Source organism: Carassius auratus, chromosome 16 (assembly GCF_003368295.1).
Source record: "Carassius auratus strain Wakin chromosome 16, ASM336829v1, whole genome shotgun sequence".
Classification (NCBI taxonomy): domain Eukaryota; kingdom Metazoa; phylum Chordata; class Actinopteri; order Cypriniformes; family Cyprinidae; genus Carassius; species Carassius auratus.
The window spans coordinates 17,739,891-17,765,071 of NC_039258.1; the positions used below are offsets into that span (position 1 = coordinate 17,739,891).

Below are 25,181 nucleotides of genomic sequence, written 5' to 3' on the forward strand. Positions count from 1 at the left end.
AGGAATTTTGCTTTCAGCTATTGGTCTGTTTAAAAGTCGCCGCAAACACCGAACCCCCCATTTAAATGCTTCGCTGGACTCTGGCGCCACGCACGGAGTTTGGATTGGAAGACGACTGAGGCATTTAATTGCTGATATCTTCTTGTGTAATATAGGTGAATAAATCCTAACACAAAGTTGATTTGATAAAGCTTGAAAGATTAAAAGGAACAACGACATCTTTGGGGTTTAAGGTGAGTTTAAGTTTATTTATTGTACAATAACTTGTATTGTTGCCAAAAACGCGACACGGTAAGAAATGCTAACGTTGCTGCTTTATTCAACGTTAACGTTAATTGAATTCAAGTTTAACGTTCATGCATTTTAGCAATGTTTACTTGGGTCAGCAGGAGTCAGTGCATTAGGGTTGTATCTGCTGGTTTACCATACATGTTTTCATAAAGCGTGCTGTTTTTCAGTAGCAAACAGTGTGAAATGGGTGCCAGTGAAAGCAAGCTGTCTGTGGCATCAACCCCGAAGCTAGAGCCGAGCCAGCGGCCGAGAGCAGCGCGAGTCGCGAGACTCTCCGACCCGCGTTCACCGTCCTGCGCTGTCGACCGCACACCTATACAGGTACAGACAACACTGATTAAGAGTCTCTATAATAAAAGACTGAATTAATTCATCGATTAGCCAGACTGAGCTGAATTATGCCATTTTCAGGTCCCGTGTGGGCAATGGGTATGATAAGCGTTTATTGATTGTATTTTCCTGTAGGTGGGCGTGGCTTACTCTCCTCTTCCTGTGGAGGAGTCAGTCGGGCCTGTGTTAGACCCCCGCTCACCCACACCTGGCGTCACTCGAACCCCATTAAAGGGTAAGTGAAGTGTATCAACATGTGGACTGTTTGCTATTTTTAATTCAAAATATTTAAACATGGCGAAAAGAGCTCAAGCTGAAAGCTAATTAATTTTCATAGCTCAGCTCTTTTTGTAAAGAGTTTACTTTTCTCAGTTTCCATGGTTGTGGAAGTATTTTTCCCCAATAAGGAAAAATCTCTGTTAAACAGTTATAAGCCATGAACTAAACCTACCAGCTACAAGATGAATAACACTACGTGCTTTGATATGAATTTTTTTTATAGCTAAAATGTTTTTCCAAATTAGACCGAATAACAAAGGTAACAAGATTTTACAGTTAAAGGAATAGTTCACCCCAAAATTACAACTTTGTCGTCATTTATTCGCCGTCCAGGCCTAAATGAGTTTTAGCATCAAAGAACATTGAGAAATGCTGTTAATTAAACAGTTTTTATGCTCCCTGTTGACGTCCATAGTATTTATTTCCCTACTGAGGTGGTGTTTCTCCACAGAATCATGAATAAAACACTCTTAAATACAGTTTCTCAAAACACAAGTTGAAATAATCAAAAAAAGAAGAATGTAGGGTGCGATTATTGATCAAAGATTATAAAGTTTAAGGTTTATAATAGTTTTTTATGAAACCAATACATGTATGAATCACTGTCAATTATAATTCTTTTAAGCTACAACTACTTTGTCTCCTTTAGTGAGTGTCGCGTCTCTTGCTCGGCGGTTGAGCACCTTCTTTCTCAATGACGTCAAGTCCGGTGGCGACTCAGTTTCTCCCCTTCCTCCGGTCTCCAAATACCCCGACCTGCCCAACGTGAATCTGCAAAATGAAGCAGGCCTCAGAGATCCTCTGCTCCCTCTGGAAAAAGCCCAGAGCTCACCCACCCTCAGCGGACCCACAGAAGCTGTGTCCACCCCTGTGCGGTCTTCTCCTTCAGAGGGCTACGGCTCCATATGCAACAGCCCGTTTGTGTTGATCGGAGACCCACAGGTGGAGGTGGAGGTGGATGCTGAGGCCTCGCTGGAAGAGGCCGAGGAGGCTCTGCTGCTCGGTGCTTCACCATTAAGGAAAGAGCTCAGTTTGAGTCTTCTTGCTTGTCGTGAAGGTGTTTACTCCTCTTCTCTTGAGGAACGTCCTCTGACTCCTCTTCCTCCTGCCAAGAGGCAAGCGAATGAAGATCACTCCTACGCGCTCTTCTCAATCCCACCACAATCCACAGAGCATGAAACGCCTGTTGATGAAGCTGTCGTGACCTCGGAGGCCGATGAGGTCCCGGCACAGACCTCTGAGGAACAGGTATGTTTTTGAGATTCATCACTAGTTCATCGTTGATCTGCATGCATTTATACTACACCACTTCCATTGAAAAGCTTTTGGGCAGCAATGATGCCTTAAATTGATCAAAAGTGACTGCACAGACTTTTGTTTAAAATTTCCATTTCAAATAATTGCTGTTACCGTATATTGAAATGACTTTCTTAAAGAAAAAAATACTAATTGTTAATTGTTTTATTTATAATTGTTTCTGGAGGAGCAAATCTGAATATTAAAATGATTTCTGAAGGACCATGTCACACTGAAGAAGAAATACTTCACTTTTTTTTTTCAATTTAATACAGGCTTTGTGAGCATAATAGGCTAATCCTATTTTTAAATTATTTTTATTTATTTTTTTACTTTTATACCTACGCATATAATCATTTTTTTTATATTTGGATTTGTCTTAAATATTCTAAATTAATATAAATTTTCAAGTTATTACAAATTTGTTAAAGTATAAATTACAGTTTGTATCTGTGGAAAAAAAATTCTATTTTTAACCTTCCAAAAAATATTAAATGTTACAAACAAACACAAGTGATGTTTAACAGTTAAAGTTAAATGGATGTTTTTATTTGTTTTGGGACCACTGGAAATACCAGTACAGGTAGGAATTTAAACTATTAGCTTGATTTGGCAAGCGCAAAAAAGAAAGGAAAAAAAACTTTTGCGGAACTGACTGATGTGTGTCCTTCCTCCGTCAGGTGACTTCTGCTCTTCCAGAGTCGAGCCCTGAGCAGCAGGAGGAGAGCAGGCCTCCCACACCTCAATCTGCCGTCTCCTCCAGCAAATCCAGCCCGGTGACCGGCACCCAGGTTGAAACGGTCCAGTCCGGCATCCGTTGTCTGAAGTTTGACACCCGCAGCCCCAGTCAGGCCATTTTTAAGCCCCAGTGGTTGGGTGTGGGCTTCGGGAGCACTGGAGTCAGAGCGAGAGGGGTACAGGCGCGTGGAAAAACATCCGTGTCCTCACCGCTCTCCACCAAAAACACGGCCACAAATGAGAATAACAACATGGTTGTGCGTGCCAAACAGAGACCGAGAGGTGAGTGTGTGTGTGTCTGTTCACCGTACAGCTAAAATAAGTGAAAGCGGACGACACAATAAGCTTTTTATAAATGTCTACACCTGCTTTTAAATTAAAAGGTGGATAGAGGACTACCAAAATGAATCTGTAGTGTACACTAGTGTAGAATTTAATTTTTTCCTAGTACGCTCTTTCTTAGTGGTATTTGCTTGTTTAATTTTACAGAAAAAGTTCTGATTGGTGAGGGCAGATCGCCTCTGCAGATCCTGAGGGAAGCGAATTCACCCAGAGACCGCAACTCCCAGGTGATAACAGTTATTATTGGCCACTAGTTATTATTTTTAAACTTCTGTGCATATTCAACTGTGGACTTGTATTAGGTAGTCACTTACTAAATGAATCTTCATGTCTGTCTTAAGATGAAGTTGAAAGTGTCCACCCCTGAAAAACAGAGATTTGGCCAGATGGACAGGAGAGCCCTGATTCTTTCGCTCAACAAGGAGAACGAGTGAGACGAAGGAAGCGGACCGAGAGAAATCCAGCCAACACTATGTACATACTACAGTTTTAAGCCTTATACTACATGACCATTTTTTCCCACCATATTCTTTACTGTTTCTTTGTGTGTTTGTAAGTAAGAACTGTTTTAATGTAAATAAAATATCATTTGATTTTAGATATGGTGTCTTTTTTTTTTTTTTTTTTCATGATCTTATCAACTTGTCCCTCACAAAGCATTTATTATGTTAAACTCTGATGCCCACATTTATGAAAAAAAGGCGTTGTTACTAATTTAAATGAACTATTTTGTAGCATCAAACCGTTTCTCCGATATCGATTTGCTACTGTTCAGAAGTCTGGGGTTGGTTTGTTTGTATTTGAAAGAAGTCTCTTGTGCTTGCCGAGGCTGCATTTATTTGATCGAAAAATACAGTAAAAGCAGTGAAATATTATTACAATTTTAAAATGACTGTTTTCCAATTGAAGAGATCCTAAAATTTAATTGCGAGTAAAGCTGAATTTTCAGCATCATTACACCAGCATTTAGTCCCACTCAATAGTCTAATGTATGTGGAAAACTGCTTCATATTTTTGTTAACTTTTTTTTTTTTTTTTTTCCAGAATTGTTTTATGAATTGAAAGTTAAATATAATGGCATTTATTTAAAAATAAAATTATTTTATAACATTTACTGTCGCAATTTTAAATGATGCTTTCTTGCTAAATAAAACAAATTATTACCTTCTGGAGGAAAACTGACCCCAAGCTTTAGAATGGTGGTGTGTATGTACATTGTAGCACATTCACATTTGTTTTCAATTTCATAAGAGATGAGAGATAAAAAAGAAATCAGGCAGCTTTGTTTTTTTTGTTTTTTTTTATTGGCCTGTATAAGCAGAAAAAACATGACACTATCAAGACACTATCAATGCTCTATCAAAAAAAAAAAAAAGTATCTTAACACTAAACTTAAAAAGAAGCTTCAATCAGACAGTCTCACTAAAACTTGTTTAATCTATCTATAATTTGTAAACCACATTTTATAAAAGTGAAAATATTCCGTTAAGTCATTATATTTGATCTTGCACAACTATTTTGGCAACCTCTGTCATGTAGGTAGCATGATAGCACAGGATGCCTTTAGATTTCAGTAAGCTTAATCCAACTAGTGTTGAAAGTCTTATTTCATATGCTATTATTAATGATTAATGCTGTGACACCCATGTGTTAAAGACCCTATCCAAAAATTACCTCACGAATCACCAAATAGGAAATGGCTTTGTAAATGCCCACGTTTGCAGTTAGCAGTCCCTGAAAAACAGGTTTTCTGCTATTGCATGATTTCTTTGACAAGATTATTCTACAGGTCAGCCCATCTCTAAATGAGGTTTTCTTATTCACAATCTTTCTGGTTGTGGCGGCACAACAATCATATCGCTTTCCCTCCCTACTTATACAACTATATCCCACGGTTTCAATTGTCCCCTTTATATTTTACCCTGTCTTTGACATATTCTATGTTTGCCTCTGTTTGAGAAAGAGCCTTAGTTCCAGATCTTCAGAAAGCTATCCCATGATCCTGTGCAGCAGGCCATCCCATCAGGTGTCACGCCAATACAGCTCACTCTGTTGTCATGACCGGACAACACTCCTGTAAAAGACAAACACTATTTTATTATAGTAAATATACAGATATTTTTGCTACTAATATGCTTTATGGTTCTCCTGAGGTTGACATCAATCCTTGGATCTCTTTCCGGTGATGTGACGTACCGACTCTCTCCGCCTTCAGCGAGTCCCAGATGTTGCAGTTGAAGTCGTCGTACCCAGCGAGGATGAGTCTTCCAGAGAGGGAGGGAGCGAGGGAGGTCACGCCACACATGATGCCGGAGTCCTGGTATGTGATGAGCTCCTGGTCTGAACGCAGGTCGTACAGCTTGCAGGAAGCATCGTCTGAACCGGTGATCACTGCATTGCCATTGGGGAAAAACTGAAAGGGGACACAGAGAGAAAAATGCATGCATTTATTATAATGCAGTTGAAGTTAAAAGTTCACATGTGCCTTGCAGAATCTGCAAAATGGCAATTATTCACTTAAAAGATGTTTACATATAGTCCACAAGACAAAATAATAGTTGAATTTATAAAAATGAAACGTTTAAAAGTTGACATAGTTTAGATTTTTGTTTTTTGTGGTAGCTGTTCATGAGTCCTTGTTTGTCCTGAACAGTTCGCACAACAGGTTCCACAAATTCTTTGGTTTTCCAGGGTTTTTGTGTATTTTAACCCTTTCTAACAATGACTGTATGGTTTCGAGATCCATCTTTTCACACTGAGTACAACTGAGTGACTCGTAGGCAACCATTACTGAAGGTTCAAACACTCACCGATGCTTCAGAAGGAAAAACCATGCATTAAGAGCCAGGGGTAAAAACTTCTGAACAGAATGAAGATGTGTACATTATTCTTATTTGCCTGAATATCATTTTTTTTTTGCACTGCCCTTCACAAGCTAAAGAAGATACTAACATCTCTGATCATCAAATTCAAAAGGTCTTAACCCCCGGCTCTTAATAAATAGCTTCTGCTTCCTTTCCTTGTCCTTTTGCTAAAATAATGAACATTATAGCAAAACCTGCTGCCACTGTAAGTGTGTGCTGTGTGGATGCTTCAAGCTGTTCTCAGTGGTTGTTAGTGTATCGCTGTGTGGTTTCTAGGTTATTCTTAGTGGCTGCTTTCTGATCCATGTTCAGAGACTTTAGAATATTTCTGGTCCCTAAAGATTGCTGGGGTTCCTTTCTCAGTCCTTAGGACTTTTTGCTAATTCTCTTGCTGTAAAACAGTGCAGTATAATTACATAATGTACAAGTTAATTACATTAAGGCAGTGGTTTTCATCCGGGGCCGGGGCTCACTAGGGGACCTCGTAAAACTTTCAAGGGGGCTTCAAAATAGCTTAAAGAAAAAAAAAGACTAAAACAACTAAAAATCACCACTTCGACAAGTTTTTTTTCTCTTTATAGAACCAGTTATGTTAAGTAATAAAATTACATTAATTTTATAATAAACTAATACAAATGTATAACTAAAACTATTAAAAGTATGTAATTATTAAAACTAATAAAAATGAAAAATGTTAAATAATAAAAAATAATTCAGAAATAATATACAAAATGAATAATAGATGACAAATTTACTAATAACTGAAATAAAAATGCTTTATTTTAATACATTCAAATGACAAACTAAAAGAAAAAGCTAAATAGACATATTTCATATCTAGTAAAAATGACGAAAGCACATGACAATATTAGTAAAACAAATATATATATTAAAAACTGTCAAATTAAAAAAACTAATTGAAAAAAATAAATATTATAAAAGTTGTATTAATAATCCTCAACAACAGTGCTCTATGGGCATTTTTATAATCTATGTACATCCTTGGTTTTGTTTTGCCAAATGTTTTTAGTAGTAAGAAATGTTTAGAATTTTTTTATTTTTTATTATTGTTGCCAACAATGAGGAGGTGTGGGGAGGGGGGAAAACATTCCAAAAAAGGTAAGAACCATTGGCTTAGGATTTCAAATCCTGATGAGTAAATAGTATATTAAAGTCTTAGCAAGCCCATTTCATTAAAAAAAGTAAGTAATCAATATTGCTGTGGTTATGGATTTAAAAACTGATCATTCTTACCCCTATGGCATTAATGTCGCTCTCATGGCCTCCAAAGGTCTGTCTGCACTGGCCATCACGGATGTCCCACAGTTTAGCCGTGAAGTCACATGCCCCTGAGATGAAGGTGTTGAAGTCAGGGGCCACACCCAGAGACATACAGTCACCCAGATGTCCCGCAAACACGGTCTTCTGCGATCCTGTCTCAATGTCCCACAGAACACTGGAAACAGGTCAGAGGTTACGTTGTTATAACTGCTACATTTTCTTTGCTATTTTAGTCTATAGCTATCAGAAGTCTAAAGCGAATGTACCAGGTGCAGTCTCCAGAGCTGGTGATGATCTCATTGTCATTCAGGAAGCGGCAGCAGGACAGGTAACCTGATCAACACAAGACCCATGCACAGTCAAAACAGAGCTGCAGCTAGCTGATGTGAAGTCTTTCATGGGTTCCCATACGCTCACCTGTGTGTGCTGCGAGCTCACGCATGACCTTCACGTTGCCGTCTTTGCCCTTCAGGTTATAGATGGAGCACATGTTGTCAAGTCCTCCACACGCCACCATGTTTCCTGAAGGTGCGTACGCACATGTCATCACCCACGAGGACTTCAGTGGGATCGCATGCACCTAGACAACGATCAGAGAGGATGAGTAATTAATATTCTACAGATCGAGGATTATTGGTGAATGCTAATATATACATTGAGCCTTATTCATAAATAAGCTTTCGTAAATATGAATAATTGGTGTGTAAAATGGACCTTTTCCTTTGTCTGCAGTAAAAAGGAAAGTGTGGCTGTTTTGAATCACGTTTGTTCATGAATTAAATACATTTTCTCATTGTTAATTAACTGGTTAACTCATTAATTCTGTTATTATGCTAAATAGTGCTATCAGAATGCAGTATCATCTGTTTGCCTTACAGAACACAAAACGTTTGGATGTTTTACACACCGTTTACATGTTTTTTGGAGCAGGTGTACACGTTTTTTCATTTCAAATAACATTTGGAAAATATGAACACTTTCATTAACAGTAAAATAATCAAATAAAATGTATTTATTTGATTTACTTCTAATACTTGTAGGAATTGTCTTATTGTATGATTATGTGCCTTATACTGTGAGATATGAAATCACAAATGAAAGATTATAAAGTTAGCTAGATAGATCGCTAACTAGATCGCAATAGCACTAAATAAAATCAAATTGACCTTGGTTTATGATTAAATATGTGGCTTAAGCAGCTTCTATAACCTATGAGAGCTGAAACTGTCTCAGTCCTGCTTTCGTGCTTCATGTCATTTAAATACGTCTCCTCTTTCCTGCACACAATGTGACCACTGGCAGGTACTGATTTTCTTAATAGCATTCACCAGAAACGATTTGCATTTAAATGTGCGTGACAGCAGCTCCAAGTTACAGCATCAGATTCTGTCATTTGTCATTTGTAACAACAGATAACGATAGGCTCAATCAATGATTTTTGGCCTTTTTTTTGTAGCAAAGGACTAAGACCAGACTCTTCTGTACCTTGTTGGTGGTGTAGCTGTCCCATACAATCAGTTTACCGTCCTGAGATGCACTGACACACAGTCTGAGAGAAATATCAGAAAAGAAACATCAGGTTAGAAAATAAATGTGTTGGATTATTTCAGTATTCTTTATATACTGTAATACTATTTCTTAACATTTTGAATTAGAATTTATTTTATATTTCCATTTTATATTTTATTTTAATTTTAGTATTTTTATGCGCTTTTATCAGTTTTTTCAATGTTTATATTTTTAGTTCAGTTTAGTAATTTTACTTAGTACTAAAATTGTATTACAAGTTTTCAAAGTTGAACTGTAACTAAAAATCGAATATTTACATTTTATTTGAATGCCTAAAACTAGTGAAGAACGTTTCTGACATCACCAAGGTTACAGGTTTGCATTTTAAAAGGACGTATGAATACTAAAATCGTAGGATTTTACAAGCTATATATTAAATATAAATCACTTAATTATCTTACTTATTAATACTTATGACCTGGACCAAATGTAAAAATAAAGCTATGAAAATACTTTTTTAAGTGGTTAATCCAGTGTTCATCTCAAGTGAATTTACTTCAACACACACACACTCTCTCTCTAAACACATATGCAAAACATCTAATCCCTTTCCAACCTCCTTTCATTAAACTGAAAGTTTTTTTGGTGCAGAAATCAAATTTCTTAATCAGATTCAGACTTGCATCATTAATACAGCTTACTATTGTATCCATGTACAAATATCTGTTTACATAATCATTCATTTCACTTCTCTTTGCCCAAATACAGTGCATTGTGTGTATTTGTATATGCTTGCAGAACAGAATGTATTGCTTTTATTTGCATATAGATATAGTTTACTTTGAGTCTCCCCAGTGCACGGCATAGATTTTGGACAGATGTCCTCTCAATGTCTTCCTGGTCTTTAGCTGGACACGTCCCACAACAGCTGTCCCGGCCACATGATCCTGCAGCGTGAGGTCCTGCACTGCTTTACGAGCCGCCTGTAGAGCACAGAACATACACACAACTGAAATATCAGCGGATCTAGGACTGAGAATCAGTCGGCGATATTCTGTAGCATCTTCACAGATGTTTGTGCAGGTGTATCAGACATGTTCTTGACACTAACAGTAATCTCATCCTTCAGGCTCTCCGCCTCCTTTCGCAGTTGTTCCATTTCACCCATGGCAACGGTAGTCAGGCACGGTCACCCACAGATACAGACAGGAAGTGAGGTCAGTAGAGCCAAGAGAATGCTGGGGGGGGGGAAACTCTCCTGAAAATGAATATACATTTCATTGTTACATCAATCATGACGGTGCAATTTCCTTTACTGCTTGTGGCATGAGCTCATTGTTGTTGCTTTCACTGTAATGTATATTCAGTTCCGTCGCTCAACATCTATTTGCAATTCAAACTCCCTTCAACCTGGTTTGCAAATCCTTACAAATTAGGATGCATGCAAAATTTCACTCATACCACCACCACAAACATACAAGTGCATAATGAGTCAGAGTCGCACTAGAAACTACTTCATCAAATGCCATGTAATCAGATATTACATACATAGATGGTTTAGTTCATAAATACTTTAGATACATCTACAGCACTTTAGGTTTTGGGTACTGCTCCAATAAGAATGATTATTGTGACTATTTACAGCGGCTTTCATAAAAAAACAATGAGCAAAACTAAAGTCATTCGATTTTCTGTTAAAAACATTCCTGATATTATTGACGATCCTTGACTTTCTCAATACAGTCATCTATAGTGATTTTTGCCCTTCGTTATGGATGGTTCACCCCAGTTTGCTTGAATAATTAGAGTGCTGTCGTTTGCCGTAACGAAAAGCTTTTTTAAAGTAAATATTGAGTTATTCTTAAGTCTGAAAATCATGTCTTACCTTACGACGGAAGATTAATGTAGGCTATTTCCTTTTGTTGAATTGTTTACTGAATCTTTGTGTCTCTCCAGAGCTCTCATGACCAAATGACTTTTGCCTAAAATTTGTTTGAGAGGAGAGAGCGAGAGAGCAAAGGGTGTGGATGGGAGAGAGGTGGACCAGTGGGAGGTCCTGTAATGGGCATCGAAAAATAGCCCTGTTCTGGAACTCAAGGTGACCCTCATATACCTGGAATTTTGGTATTTGTCATCAGTGTTGAGTTAAAGGGCAAGATAATGTTATTGTCAACAAGACCGTGAGCACTCAATGCCATAACCAGAACGAGACTAATGAGAGAGAGAAAGAGAGAGAGAGAGAGAGAGAGAGAAACAGGGATGCAAGAGAGAGTGAGTTTAAATCCTCAACACTGCTGAGATTTTAAGGGAGGCCTTTTGAATCAAATCTGCTCTCATCCGATTATTGACTGCTCTTTGCATCTGGATAAGAGCTAGAGTAGAGATGGGGAGGGGGATAGAGGGATAGAAACGAAGAGAGAGAGAAAGAGAGAGATGGGAATGGGTGTGAAAGTGTGGCCTGTAGCCATCGTCTGAATCGGAGTTTTCGGCAAATGACTTTGTTTAAAGAACAGTCTGCCCTTGTATCATCAAGTCATTTCCAAACCTTTTATGGTTAAAAAGTCCTATAACTATTTATTTAGAACCAAAAAATAATTCATTATAATCGGATTAATAATTAGGACATTTATAATAATACAAATATATATGTGCACCTCTTTAAACATGAATCCAAATGTAGAGAAACACTACACAATGCATTTTTTATCCAATATCTTGCATCTTCTGATATATTGAAAGCCTTTATTCTACCTAAAATAAAAAGTCAAATGTTGCCACAGCTCCAAAACAAACCAAATTTGTTTTTTTTTTTTTTTTTTTTTACAGATTTAAGTCATAAAACTGATTGACATATATGTTATGGTTTGGTTCTGATCTAAAGTCAAGTGGTTTATTATCATAATCTTTACTTTGCCATGTTTGTAAGTAAGAACTAAATCGATGGCAATGTATAAAAGACCAAAACTACAAGGCTTATAAACGTCATCACTTGTTGACCATGTTCTATTCTGCAATAAAAAAAATAACAACCACAAAACCTTCTTCACTTACCTGTTCCTCCGGGACGTTTCTCCACTCTATTTGTATTTCTTATTCCTTTTCAACTCTCTGTCCACTTGCCTTTTTCTCGGGACAATGTTCATTCAGGTTTTCTGCTTTACGCACCTTCTGATCCCTCTCTCTCTCTCTCTCTCTGTAAACTCTGTGATGCTTTTGTGATGGGCAGATGAGGATTGGAGGGGATGAAGTGAGATCAGGGCTGAAAGGATCAAGCCTGGGATGGAGAGAGCGAGAGGGAGGGAAATCTGTTAGGAGAGGAGAGAACAGAGAGTAAACGACAAGAGAACTAAATAGTGGAGAGAATCAGGTCATGGGGTCACGTGACAGAAAGACAGGTGTGAAGGGCCAGGTGAGGGAGAAGACGGGACACATTTCATTTTATATAAAAAAAGAAAAGATTCCAAGATGATGCTTATCCATCCATTTTCTCTTGAAATAAATAACAAATTGAAAATGTTGGCTAAAAGTTGAAGTTTTCTATGAATAGTGCTCAGTTGAATGGTTTAAGGCTCTTTTACGGACTGCAAAACATATAAAGATAAAGTTATTGATCTAAATTTCCGAAGCCTGATCCTAAAGATCTGCACTGATGATACATCCATAAACTTTAAACGTAGATGTCCTTGAAAACCAAAACTTTTTAAAATGAGGGTCATATTAGTCATGAATGAGCAGGCAGAACATCCACAAGCTTCTGGAGCAAAGCTGAGGACAGTAAATAATGGACTGGAGAGACATTTCTATGTAAGGAATGATGAGCGGTTTCAGATCACTGGGAGCTGGTGTTGCGTACTTCGGAAACTTTCAAAATGAGCAATATTTATACTTTGAGATGAGTGGAAGGCTTTGTGATTCAGCTACAGTGTGATACACACAAGGACCGCTAAGTTTCATTCTAAAAGAGTGTGAACACTGTTGTAACAAAACATAACACATCATTCAGGAACAGAAATGTGTGAGGACCAGGAGGGAATTTTGTGCAACAAAAGAGCATGAAAGCCTGTGAACGTTTAAGGCTTTGCTTAAATCAGTTTTAGTGTCCTGATTTAGAACTGACAAACTATCATTATCATAAATATAACTCGTCCTCCCCCACCTCGCCGAACCAGACAAAACATCACAGCATGGTGGATAAAATCAGCACCCGATTTAGCAAGGAGGGGGAACAACGCGACCCATGGGTGAAAAGGATTATATTCTATTAGAACAAAAGGGAGTGGTTTACTTTTGCATGGATGAACACCGAGGAAAGGTTCAGTGTCATGTAAAAAGCCCTTTATTGTAATGTATAGTCAAGATGTGTTCATTTATATAGGATTGTCTATGTGTATGAGGGTGGATATGGTTTTGCCTGTGTTATGGGACGCAAATGATCAATCAACACTATCTAAAGAGAAAATGGCTTAATAAACATGCTATGTATTGCCTTAGTGAAAATGAAAAAAGTTTCTTAGGTAGGAGAAAGAAAATATCATTAATGCCATATAGAAGTTAAAGGAAAGTACTGACTGTACTGTTTGTGTGTTAAATTATACGTTCTTACATATTAGTTTGATTTTATGTATATTTCAATATTTATTTTTAATTTTATACAACATTTAGTCACTGTCCTGTAAATTTAATTGGTCCAGAGGCATGCCAATCTTAAAAAAAAGTATTAAACCATCCATGTATTTCTGATGTGAATACTATAAGAATTCAGACATGCTCTTCACGCCAAGTGTTTTTCAGGTTTCATTTAGTATGGAAATGTCTAAGTACACAGATCCAATATCACTTTTCTTTTCCCCTCTCTATGACTGTATGTTTCAGTCCGTCACACTGTGATTGACGTTGACTTGATCTGTTATGAAAACATTATCACACTGCAATGGCAAATCATGCACATTTATTATTAATCTACACGAGTATTCATTTATTCATGTACATCTAAATAAAATGCCATTGTTCAGTGGTTTAAAAACAATCAGAGCATGAAAGCATCCTAGAGCAGCACTGGCTAAAAATGGACACACTGTGAAAAACCTGCTGCAGTGTGATCACATTGAGAAATCCAGGTTAAGCAAACGCCTCACTCTAAAGAAGCCATGCAAACATGTATGAGAGCGGCCCATCGACTGCTACATTATCGCTATTAATATCCACACTCTTCAGCACTGGACAAAATCCTGCGCACAACATGTGTCGTGTAATGTTATGTTACCATGAGGGAGAAAGAGATTATTCGGTGATAGTCAAACATTGATGGAAACAGGTCAGAAGGGTCTTAGTCATTTACCTAAGAGGTACAGTACATCCATACATCTGCTCAGCTCTTAAACTGTTTTCCAGGCCTGCTGAGTATCAAATGCATAGGATGGTATTAACACCTTATGAACCATTAGCCATTCTATCCTCTATTTTACAGCGCAGTGTAGATTAATTCAAGTACAGAGGATCAATGGCCAGTGTAAGACAGACAGGAGTCTGATTTTTGGTGCATTAGAGGAGGGTGAGTGGTGTTAGGGTTTGGGTTTAATGGAAGGGGTGTTGTGTTGAGATGGGCAGTCGAGGTATGAATGATTACACGATTTCTTGCTTGGATTATTATTCCATACTCTAAATGGGAGATTTGTAAGCTTCATAAACAAATGCACTCATTTATGAGGGATTATCTGTAATCTCGCTCTCCATCTCTTTCCCTCCCGCCCTCTTTTTCTCTCTTTTCCATCAGTGCTAATGTACCGCAGGACGTCAACACCTCCCCTCCTCCCTCTGTCCTCTCACTTGTTGTCTAGATGTATTAAACACTTGCACCTTCTGTCTTTTTTTGTTGCAGTTTTGATTCTGAGAAACAGTAATGAATGAATGATTAATTAAAGGTGCGCAGTACCTTGCTGATCGTTTTGACAGTGGTCTTGGATCTATATTGACACCTAGTGGTGAGGATGCAGTATGAAAAAAGAGAGGCATGCATTAATTCAAATGACACTGATTTAAAATTTACTGATCTTATGTGAATGTGAAAAGTCGCCACACTTGAGTTTGTTATTTCTTCATTGGATCAGATTTGAATTTTTTCCACACAGCTGATAAAAACATCACAGCAGAAGCAACGAAACATCTTAATGATTCATTTATTACCAACACGTTTTGTGATGTTTTATCAGCTTTTTAAACTCTCATTCTGACAGCACCCATTTATGCTAAAATTTCCAAATCTATTCCAATGAAGAAACTCCTCTTAATCCCCTATGGCCTTAGTAAATTGTCAGCAATTTTTTTTTTTTTTTTTTGTGGGGTGAACTCTGCCTTTATGGGACAACATTTTATTTAATGTAAAAAATGTATTTAAAAAAACATTTATTTTCAATATACAAAAAAAAAAAAAATTTAATGAGGGAAATTTTTCGATAATAAATACTAATTAAAAAATAAAAAGAATAAATAATTCTTTGAACTACAAAATTTGCCCATTCACTGCTTCTTTATTTATTTTTGAATTATATTTAACCAAAACAAAAACAGACATACTGAAACAAATGCACAAATACATGCACACACTCTCATACTTATAGAGACATGACCATGTGAAACATTCTTGGATAAATATAAACTAGTGTCCATGAAGAGTCAGTGAATAATCAGGCATTTGATGTCCATGGATGTCTCTTTGCTGATTGGCTCATTCATCTGTCTGTCTTATAGTTCATCCCGCCTGCCTGTCACTCTTTCTCTCTCTTTGCTTCTTTCTTTGCCTTGGCTTCGTCCACTGCGGGCAGTTTTTACAGCGCTCTCGCCATCACCCTTCTCCTCTTTTACTACACTCTTTCCATTGGCGGCCCATAATTCTTCAGCTTCCTCACGTTCCTAAGCACATTAGAGCACGTTAGAGCACATACATACACCACTTTTAAACTTTCCTTAGCAGTTTCTCACCATATCTCTGTGGTGCTTTTCAGTGGTGAGCCAGAGAGCCAGTGCACATCGTCGACCCGCTGTGACTGCAGTAACACCGTGGGGATTGACCGGTCCTGATGTAAATCCAACCAGTCGCCCGCATTTTGGCTTAACACTTGCCTGGAAGAGAAAAAAAAGAGAGATACTGAGATATTGGGTCTCTATTACGAATCATGCATTTGCATGGAGTATAGCAAATCATGGTTCAACAATAACGTTTGTATTAAAATTCATTCTAAATGCAAAAACAAAACAAAAACATGCAAAAACTATACTCTGGGTGGCCTGGGTGTTAAAATTTAATTTTATACATACAGTAGATATTTAATATTTCAAAGGCAATAAAAGGATAGAAGCTGTGCAGAAATGGCTAACCTCAGCCATAGTTTAGGATATTTATTAATATTACTCCAGATTGATTCATATAATATATTATATATAAGTCTAAATTCATAAATATTAAAATGCTGTGACTTAGGCTAAAAGAAAATCTCTTTCAAATAAGAAAAAAATCCATTCGGTTACTAGCGAGAGTATTGTTATTAAGGAGATTTTATTACATCCTTTTGTATTCTATTAGAAGTAGCTTTGACAGAGAAACCTATAAACATGGATCTAAATGAATGAAAAACATTAGAGAATAGTGGGACATGAATCTTACAGTGACTGTTTTGGCATCTCGATCAGTGAAAAAGAATTCACCTCCTTCAAAATCATCATTCAGGTAAAGAACTGCACTGCAAGGGCAACAGGATACAGATCATCACAGTGTGTGCACAACACAAAAAACACGTCATTTATGTCAGTCATTTGTAGGATTTTACAGATAAACGTGTGTCCTTTCTATTCAGATGAGGCTCACTGTTGAATATGCTGGATTCACAAAAATCAGCACCTCATATTATCAATGTTGCATAATTATTCCCAACAGAATTCATTTTTAAAAGTAGTGTTAAATATATATTTAAAAATATTTCCAGCAGAGATTGACGCCAATTATTAACCTGTGTGTACTAATTTTGTAAGAAGTCCTATTCTGAATTTTACCACACATAACCTGAATCTTGAATCTTATGAATCAAACGAGAAAAAAAAAAAATCAGAAAGCCTATTTATTCCTAGTGAATATTCTTTGTGTTTTACCGACAGCTATCATGTGCACCTGAGATCTCGGTGAGTGAAAGCAGGAGCTTCTCTCCAGCACTGTCTGGTTTCTGGCTCCAGGATGCAGTTATCCACATGAACCGGGTGAGAAAGGTCTGAACGCCCCTCCTGATGTCCTTCATACACAGAGTCATATATGCACCAAGTAAACCGTTAACCCTCTTAATAATGTGTGTTTATGTGTGAATGACTGTTCCTGTTAGAGCACTAATGTGTACCTGGGATGGCGGAGCGGCACACTAAGTGTGTGTAAGCAAAGTAGAGAACCGAGTGACTTCTGAAGTACGAGTCCATCAGAACTTTAACAGTCTCCCCGATCTTATGCAACAGCCTGGCATCTGATTGGTTAACCAGCCCATCTTGAGCCAACTGGAAAACAGATATTTTCTAGTGTATTATCTAGCGTATATGTGGAGAAAATGTCTTTAATTTTATAAATCATTCTAGAATGAGTAATACTTTACCTTAAGTGCTCTGAGAACAGTCAAACCCTCAAACTTCTCATGCGGCGTGTGAGGAGAGCGTCGCCCCCGGTAACCATCGCCCACTGATGCTGCAACCTATCATCAACACATGCAGGATGTGATTTGAGATTCCTGCAGCTGCTCTCTGTTTGTGGGCTGGTGGCATCGCATTTATTGCAACAGGAATTCAAACGGCAGATATTTGGATGATTATTGAAAAGCTCACGCTAGCAAGCTGCATCACGCGATCACATTCAGACTGCGATAAAACTCCATCCAGAACCACACGGTTGGTGCCATTCAGCCCCTGATCATCCATAGTGATTGTTACACCAACCACAGGAACAGGACCACCTGAGTCAAAGAGACAGGGAGTGGAAAAGACATAAATGCATGATGAAGAAGAGAAGAAGATTGTACATATAAAAGCTTTTTGTAAGTCTGTATACCGGTATTTTCGGACTATAAGTCACACCTAAGTATAAGTCGCATCAGTCCAAAAATACGTCATGATGAGGAAAAAAAAAACATACTGGTATATAAGTCGCACTGGACTATAAATCGCACTTATTTAGAACCAAGAACCAAGAGAAAACATTACCGTCTCCAGCTGCGAGAGGGCGCTCTATGTCTTCAGTGTAGACTACAGGAGCACTAAACAGCATAGAGCATTTCTATTGGTTAATTACTCTTGGTTCGTCAAGTTAATTTGGTTAAACAAGTCGCACCTGACTATAAGTCGCAGGACCAGCCAAACTATGAAAAAAAGTGTGACTTATAGTTCGGAAAATATCGTATAAATATATAGTAAGATAAGATATATATGCAGCAAGATTTGTAATGTTTTTGTTTTTTAAGAATTCTCTTCTGCTCGCCAAGCTTGCATTTATTCTTTCCAAGCAATAGCAGTAATATTGTGAAATATTTTTACTATATAAGATAGCTGCATTTTTTTTTTTGCACATATTTTAAAATGTAATTTATTCCTGTGGTCGAAGCTAAATTTTCAACATCATTACGCCAGTGTTTAGTGCGACAATATCCTTCTGAAATCATTCTAATATTCTGGTTTGCTGTTCAAGAAACATTTTTATAATTACTATTATCAGTATTTAAAACTGTTAAACACTACACATTTTTTTGGTTTCTTTGTTGAATAGAAAGATCCAAAATCAGCATTTATCTGCAATAAAAAGCTTTTGTAACATTATACACTTTACCATCTAAAGCTTAGAGTCAGTATAATTGATTTAAAGACATTTAAAATGTTACAAAAGATTAATATTAAAGATAAATAGCAAATCAGAATATTAGAATTATTTCTGAGGGATCGTGTGACTGGAGTAATGATGCTAAAAATAAATTAAATAAATGCAGGCATGTTGAGCAGAAGAGACTTCTTTAAAAAACATAAACATTCATACTGTTCAAAAACTTTTGACTAGTAGTGTATTTATAAACTGTACTGGTATATTAACACACACATTAGAGGACTGGATGGACAGAAACAGTGCTCGTACCTGCATAAAATCCACTCTCATCCACTTCTTCCACTTTCTCACCCTGCTTCAGTTTCTCAAGAAGTTTTTCTTTCTCTACTCTGAGAAGAAGAAAAGTTTGAAACTGCCAGGGAAAGTATTTCACCAATCCTTTTCTATATTGTTATTATCTATTTTCCTGTCTCACCTCCAGGTTTCTCGCAGAGATTCGGGCACAACGTCCTCAGGAGTCCATAGATCCTGAAGGGGACAGACAGTGAGACTGAGGCCTTTTTTGGCAAGTTTCAGAAAGGGGAACAAAGGGTGAGAGTTGAAAGACAAAAAAACATTAAAAAAAACAACATAGAGGTATTTACCGGGTCACTGAATTTATAGTCCAAGTTTGCCATCCCAAAGTACAGTAGTCTCTTCTCTTGCAAAGCTCTGCTGATATACTTGGCAATTTCCTTTGAGAAAAAAAGATAAACTGGTAATTTATAGTCTGTATTGATCTGGATCATTGACTCATCTATTCATCCGTCCATCTAACAGACGGACCCATCTATTAATGCAAATATTATTCTTTCTACCCATCTCCAATGTGTCATATATAGTTACTCTACAAGTCAGTGCATCATATACTGTACCTGCATGGGGCCTGTTTCCTGAGCCTCTGTGTCGCCCTCTAGAGTCTGAGTGTAGAGCTCCAGATTACTGAGGAAGTCTGAATCTGTGGGGTAGAAGAGCAGCAAGGACCGCAGGGTCTCCACCGCCCCCTTCAGGTCACCAGCTGCGGGACACCAAAGACGAGTACCAATTAATAAATAGAGAAATAATAATAATCATTAAAAAAGCAAAACATTATATATTTTAGATGAAAAACTTAAACTTAAAAAATAATAATAATGAAAACCACAAATGTTACCTAACTGAACTAACTGAAAAAATACAAAGTTTGAAGTATTACAATTACTAAAAGCAACACAGAAATTAAATTAATTCAAAGCTAAACAGAAATCTAAAAAAACAAACATTTATAAAAATAACAAACACAAATAAAAACTACAATTTAAAATATTATTAAAGCCCCCCCCCCAGTCAAAATTTTTGCCCTTAAAACTTGTCTTTGATCATCAAAATTACATATATATATATATATATATAAAAATTCTGCTTGTGAAAATAATATAAATGAAAATAGCTTTAATGCAACTTTACACCCTTGTTTCATTTACTATACACAGAGCTATGAAAACACAAATTAGAAGAAGAAAAACTGAGGATGAAAGAACCTCAGATACTTTGATCTCCTGAGAAACAGACAATACAAACATACACCGGCATCTTCGAGACACCCCACAGAGTGGAGGTGCAGGAAACGCCCCTCTCACATATGTATCAGTTCCTCCTCATCCCCTTCCGTACCCATCCTCCCTCCACTCAGTTCACTGGTCAATAGTTTAATGTTCTAGATTAATGCAAGTGATATTTACAGTCATGTTTGGTATGATTTGAATTGTCTCAGGCCGACTGGTACAATGGTCTCAGTCTTACAAAAGTACACTAAAAGATAATACAGATCCAAAGAGTTAAGAGATATTTTGCTTACTGTAATGAGAGTGCCTTTTCCCAGGGTCTTCCATGTAACTTACCTTCTGTTCATATTGAGGTGTAAACTACCCCGGTCTGGGACCTGAGTTCATGCAAATTCGAATCGTTTGTACATGCCTCCATTTGGGGGATTTTTATCTTGGTGTTGTATTTAAAGTTTGCAGCAAAAGGGTCAGGTCGCTTCTGTAGCTAGATGAGTCTAGATGAGTATGTGTGTCCACACTCTCTATACTATGTATTTTTCTAAAAGTCAAGTATGCATCTTACTCTTAGATTAATCTTCGAGAATTTTAATTGTCTTGTATTGATTTGATATCTTTGAATTAGCTATGTAACTGGCATAATACATATTTACCTGACTGATAATAAATTGCTACATTTGATTTTATTCAGTTTTTAGACCATGACCATACCAAAGCTTCTATCAGGGAAAGTAATGCTGGTCAGCTTATATCTATAGTTGTGGTCCTAATCTCTGACTAGAAATAATGTTGCTTTATTCAAGTGTGCACAAATCTATGGGGGCTAATTAAAAGTAATTTTGAATGAGCACACATAGGAGTGGCTGTCTAAAGTATTAGCCAATTACCTCTGTCTAATAACCAAACTGACAAGAATGTGACCGTACGCTAAGGCCAAAGCGATATTTTTGAGCGTCATGAGCACCCGAACGAACGAGTACAATAATATTAAAGAATAAATAGAATAATCAAATGTCAGAATAATAAGAAGAAATGTTCAAGCAACCAATTCATATGACAACCTAAATTTGAGGTCATATAAAAAAAAAGAGTCAGATTAGGATTAAACTTAAATTGAATAACTTTGTGAGCAGAAAAGACTGAACACGCACGAAACCTTCAGCCATCATGGGCCAAGTGCGTGGACTTTACACAGGTATGGCTGTAAAATGGGGTTAGGCTGAGGAAAAGTTTTCAGTCAAAATTTTATTTTTTTGCTTTAACCCCTGATATCATTTATAAATATTCCAAATAATTTGTGACTTAACACTGGTAGGAAACATCAATGTCTCAATGACATCTGACCTTTGAACTGTGCAATATGTAGGTGCTCGAGTTGTAAGGGCAGGAAGTCCTCCAGAGCAGAGACTCTTCCAGGTCGCGTTGACACTAAGGTCACACACATCTGTTTACATGACAGCAATGAGAGAGAGAGGTCTGAAACAGAAACAGAAAAAGACTCAATTCACTGAACTGTTATATAATTGCCAAAATATGCCATTACAGGTGCAACAAGCTATTTAAACGGTTGTACTACTAATAGAAGCTGAAATAACTTGATAGACTTGGTAAATAAACATCCTTTTTCACCTGCAGCTCTCTCATAAACGCCCTGAACGGTGTCTGGCTCCTCCGGAATGACCCGGGACGCCATCACACATTGAGCTCTGCACTCTTCTGTCTGCTTGAGCGTCTCATTCACACACTCCTTCCACCTCTTCACTGCCTTCACCCAATCAGATGAGCTCTCTGCCAGAACAGCTGCATCGTACTTCTCCTATAAAATGAGAAACAATGATACAAAATGATGTGAAGATGGCAGAGTAACTAAGAACAGCGGTAAACAGGACAACTAATGCAGTTCATTTCAGAAGGAGTGAGAAAAAGAGACGAGTGAGGACGATGAGGTCTCGAGCAGGTATGTAATTCACAAAAGTTGACATTATCCAGACATCTATCTTAAAGACATAAGACAGCTCGGTCAGTGTGGGAAGAATCACCGAAATAATACTCTAAACAACAAAATCTAGATAACTATTATGATTCACAACAATGGAATTACACTGCCAGCAGACATGAGTTTGCACACTCAGCACATGGATTCAGTTAACTCATTATATCTTGTAGTGACATTTGCAACAGTGTTATCTTATCATGTATCATCATCTGTATCAAGATTTATTTTTATCCTCATACACTATTTTTCTTACGTACAAATTACATTCAAATAGGCAATGTTACATATCAACTGAAAATGTGTAGGCTGAAGCTTTATCTTATTTTTCCTACTTGTTTCATAGTAATTCTATTAAGCATCACTTCGGCTAATTTTAATATATACCAGACGCAAACACAGTTAAAGGGTTAGTTCACCCAGATAGCAAAATTATGTAATTAATAACTTACCCTCATGTTGTTTCAAACCTGTAAGACCTCCGTTTATCCTTGGAACACAGATTAAGATATTTTAGATTTAGTCCCAGAGCTCTCAGTCCCTCCATTGAAGCTGTGTGTACGGTATACTGTCCATGTCCAGAAAGGTAAGAAAAACATCATCAAAGTAGTCCATGTGACATCAGAGGGTCAGTTAGAATTTGTTGAAGCATCGAAAATACATTTTGGTCCAAAAATAGCAAAAACGACGACTTTATTCACCATTGTCTTCTCTTCCGTGTCTGTTGTGAGACAGTTCAAAACAAAGCAGTCTGGATATCCGGTTCGCGAACAAATCATTCAGTTCACCAAATCGAACTGAATCGTTTTAAACGGTTTGCACCTCTAATACGCATTAATCCACAAATGACTTAAGCGGTTAACTTTTTTAATATCGCTGACACTCCCTCTGAGTTCAAACAAACCAATATCCCGGAGTAATTCATTTACTCAAACAGTACACTGACTGAACTGCTGTGAAGAGAGAACTGAAGATGAACACCGAGCCGAGCCAGATAATGAACAATAGACTGACTCGTTCACATGGACAGTATACCGTACACACAGCTTCAATGGAGGGACTGAGAGCTCTCAGACTAAATCTAAAATATCTTAAACTGTGTTCCAAGCATAAACTGAGGTTTTACTGGTTTGAAACAACATGAGGGTAAGTTATTAATTACATCATTTTGCTATCTGGGTGAACTAACCCTTTAATTAAGCCTGTCATAAATAACTGAAAGTTCAATTTTTCATTAATTCTTGACATTTATTGTGTACCTCATATTCATTATTATACTATTTTAAACTAGCTTTCAATTTCAAAATGTTTAATTCTCATTTAAATTTTTGTTTCAATTTTAATTAATGTAATTTCTGTATTACTTTTTTATATTTCTTTTAAATGTATATTTCTTTTAGTTTTGTTAATTTCAGTACTTTAACTTATTTATTTCAGTTAGTTGTTTTAGCTAACAATAAAAATGCTGTTTTGCAGACTGCAGATTGCCATCTGTCGAACTCACCCAGTGCAGCTCCTGCTCTCTCTCTCTGTCCAGGAAGGATTCTTCTTTCACTCCTAACAGTCTCCTGTACTTCTCAATGTTGTTCCTCATCTCCAGGTGACTCGGATTTGCCACAAAGAATGTGTGAGCAGCTGAAGCTGCTTTGGCCATTTTATCCAACTGTATAACAGAGGAAGAGGGAGCTTTAACAGGGTATGTTTACTCAGACATCTTCCAGGTGTGTTGTCTGATTTCATGTTTAAACACGGTGATTGGTCATTTTACCTTGTAGTAGGTGACTTGCAGGTAGTTATAAGGGTTGCGTGTTCCAAATTCATACTCAATGTCTGAAGATACTGGGAGCAGAACAGCAGGAGAGATGCTTTGACCCATACAGAACCTTACACACTCAGCTCGCACCTGGATCCAGTCTAGTATCCCCAGGTCCCAGAGAGTCAAATCATCTTTGTCTACACACACACACACACACACACACACACACACACACACACACACACACACACACACACAAACAAACATTAATTAAAATGTATTAACATGCACTAAACTTGATAAGTAATGGAAAATTCCAGCTTCTAGTTTACAAAGCATGTTTTGTATTTATACAAAACATGCTTTGTAAACTAGAAGCTGGAATTTTTTGCATTGTTGCATTAGTTGGACAAAGTAATGTACTATTACTGTAAATGAATGAGTTACTCCAGGTCACTGAAACAAACGCACTTTTTGCAGCTGCACAAGAAGTTGGCAGTTACCTAGTTTGGAGATTTTGTCATCTCCTGCTGTTAAACAGTCGTGGTGACATTTTCGTCTGGTTTGAAGGAGCTTGTCTCGCGTGGAAATGGATTTCTCCAGGAACTCCGCTGCGCGCTCCCAATCCTCCCTAAAATACGCCCGAACCCCGCGGTAATAGAGCTCATCGTACGGAGCTGAGAGTCCAGAGGAGCTCTCTACAGATACTCCGCTGCCTGCAGTCATAAAGACATAGTTGAGCACGAAGAGGAGCGCCACGTATACAGAGCTTGTGTTTGAGTGTAGCGCCATAACGCAGGACCGCAGGGACTGTAGCTAGGATGTGAGGAGTAGAGACACACACACACACACACACACACACACACACACAGGAATGAGGGGAATACGTGCCTGGCAGCGAAACACATACAGCACGACAGAGGAAAACTAATGTGTCTGTTCGAGCACAAATTTGCTCGTGCATCAAGTGAATGCACCATGCATTATTATTTTGTAGTATTTTCTTACTTACTATATAATTAATTAGTAACTAAAACAAGATTTAAGTCATATGGTTAGAGACTTTAGGTTAATCTATAGTAAT

General features: G+C 37.4%; 3 protein-coding genes across 5 annotated transcripts; 1 reads left to right on the top strand and 2 right to left on the bottom strand.

Annotated features, from left to right (window-relative positions):
• The first annotated feature begins 55 nt into the window (after window positions 1–55).
• Window positions 56–3,874, top strand: cdca3 (cell division cycle associated 3). Of its 2 annotated transcripts, none has more exons than XM_026284524.1 (7): window positions 56–233; window positions 462–612; window positions 757–856; window positions 1,550–2,148; window positions 2,877–3,216; window positions 3,424–3,503; window positions 3,618–3,874. In XM_026284524.1, exons 2-7 carry the CDS (start codon window positions 475–477, stop codon window positions 3,708–3,710), a joined length of 1,350 nt encoding a protein of 449 aa, XP_026140309.1. In that variant the 5' UTR covers window positions 56–233; window positions 462–474; the 3' UTR covers window positions 3,711–3,874. The 2 variants fall into 2 exon arrangements, with proteins under 2 accessions (XP_026140309.1, XP_026140308.1); XM_026284523.1 differs by having other exon boundaries at window positions 57–233; window positions 459–612.
• Window positions 3,875–4,482: 608 nt separating this feature from the next.
• Window positions 4,483–12,155, bottom strand: gnb3a (guanine nucleotide binding protein (G protein), beta polypeptide 3a). 2 transcript variants are annotated; one of them, XM_026285164.1, is made up of 9 exons: window positions 11,982–12,155; window positions 10,042–10,188; window positions 9,771–9,913; window positions 8,907–8,970; window positions 7,839–8,001; window positions 7,688–7,754; window positions 7,395–7,596; window positions 5,473–5,689; window positions 4,483–5,350 (listed from the first exon to the last, which is right to left on the bottom strand). In XM_026285164.1, the coding sequence occupies exons 2-9, from the start codon at window positions 10,096–10,098 to the stop codon at window positions 5,244–5,246; spliced, it is 1,020 nt and encodes a 339-aa protein (XP_026140949.1). In that variant the 5' UTR covers window positions 10,099–10,188; window positions 11,982–12,155; the 3' UTR covers window positions 4,483–5,243. The 2 variants fall into 2 exon arrangements, with proteins under 2 accessions (XP_026140949.1, XP_026140948.1); XM_026285163.1 differs by lacking the exon at window positions 11,982–12,155 and adding an exon at window positions 10,816–10,926.
• Window positions 12,156–15,439: 3,284 nt separating this feature from the next.
• On the bottom strand, window positions 15,440–24,943 carry p3h3 (prolyl 3-hydroxylase 3). Its single transcript, XM_026284526.1, has 16 exons — window positions 24,601–24,943; window positions 24,110–24,294; window positions 23,846–24,004; window positions 21,978–22,164; window positions 21,693–21,824; window positions 19,683–19,825; window positions 19,413–19,502; window positions 19,244–19,296; window positions 19,078–19,157; window positions 17,784–17,911; window positions 17,558–17,653; window positions 17,312–17,462; window positions 17,092–17,209; window positions 16,591–16,666; window positions 15,909–16,049; window positions 15,440–15,839 (listed from the first exon to the last, which is right to left on the bottom strand). Exons 1-16 carry the CDS (start codon window positions 24,887–24,889, stop codon window positions 15,672–15,674), a joined length of 2,196 nt encoding a protein of 731 aa, XP_026140311.1. The 5' UTR covers window positions 24,890–24,943; the 3' UTR covers window positions 15,440–15,671.
• Between the last annotated feature and the right edge of the window lie 238 nt (window positions 24,944–25,181).

Coding starts and splice junctions, on each gene's coding strand:
- p3h3 (XM_026284526.1), bottom strand. CDS start 24,889: ATGGCGCTACACTCAAACACAAGCTCTGTATACGTGGCGCTCCTCTTC. Junction 22,165..23,845: donor GAGAGCAGGAGCTGCACTGG/GTGAGTTCGACA, acceptor CTCATTTTATAG/GAGAAGTACGATGCAGCTGT. Junction 21,825..21,977: donor CGTTTATGAGAGAGCTGCAG/GTGAAAAAGGAT, acceptor TTTCTGTTTCAG/ACCTCTCTCTCTCATTGCTG.
- cdca3 (XM_026284524.1), top strand. CDS start 475: ATGGGTGCCAGTGAAAGCAAGCTGTCTGTGGCATCAACCCCGAAGCTA. Junction 2,149..2,876: donor CACAGACCTCTGAGGAACAG/GTATGTTTTTGA, acceptor TTCCTCCGTCAG/GTGACTTCTGCTCTTCCAGA. Junction 3,504..3,617: donor CCAGAGACCGCAACTCCCAG/GTGATAACAGTT, acceptor GTCTGTCTTAAG/ATGAAGTTGAAAGTGTCCAC.
- gnb3a (XM_026285164.1), bottom strand. CDS start 10,098: ATGGGTGAAATGGAACAACTGCGAAAGGAGGCGGAGAGCCTGAAGGAT. Junction 9,914..10,041: donor GCCTGAAGGATGAGATTACT/GTTAGTGTCAAG, acceptor TGTGCTCTACAG/GCGGCTCGTAAAGCAGTGCA. Junction 8,971..9,770: donor GTGCACTGGGGAGACTCAAA/GTAAACTATATC, acceptor TATTTCTCTCAG/ACTGTGTGTCAGTGCATCTC.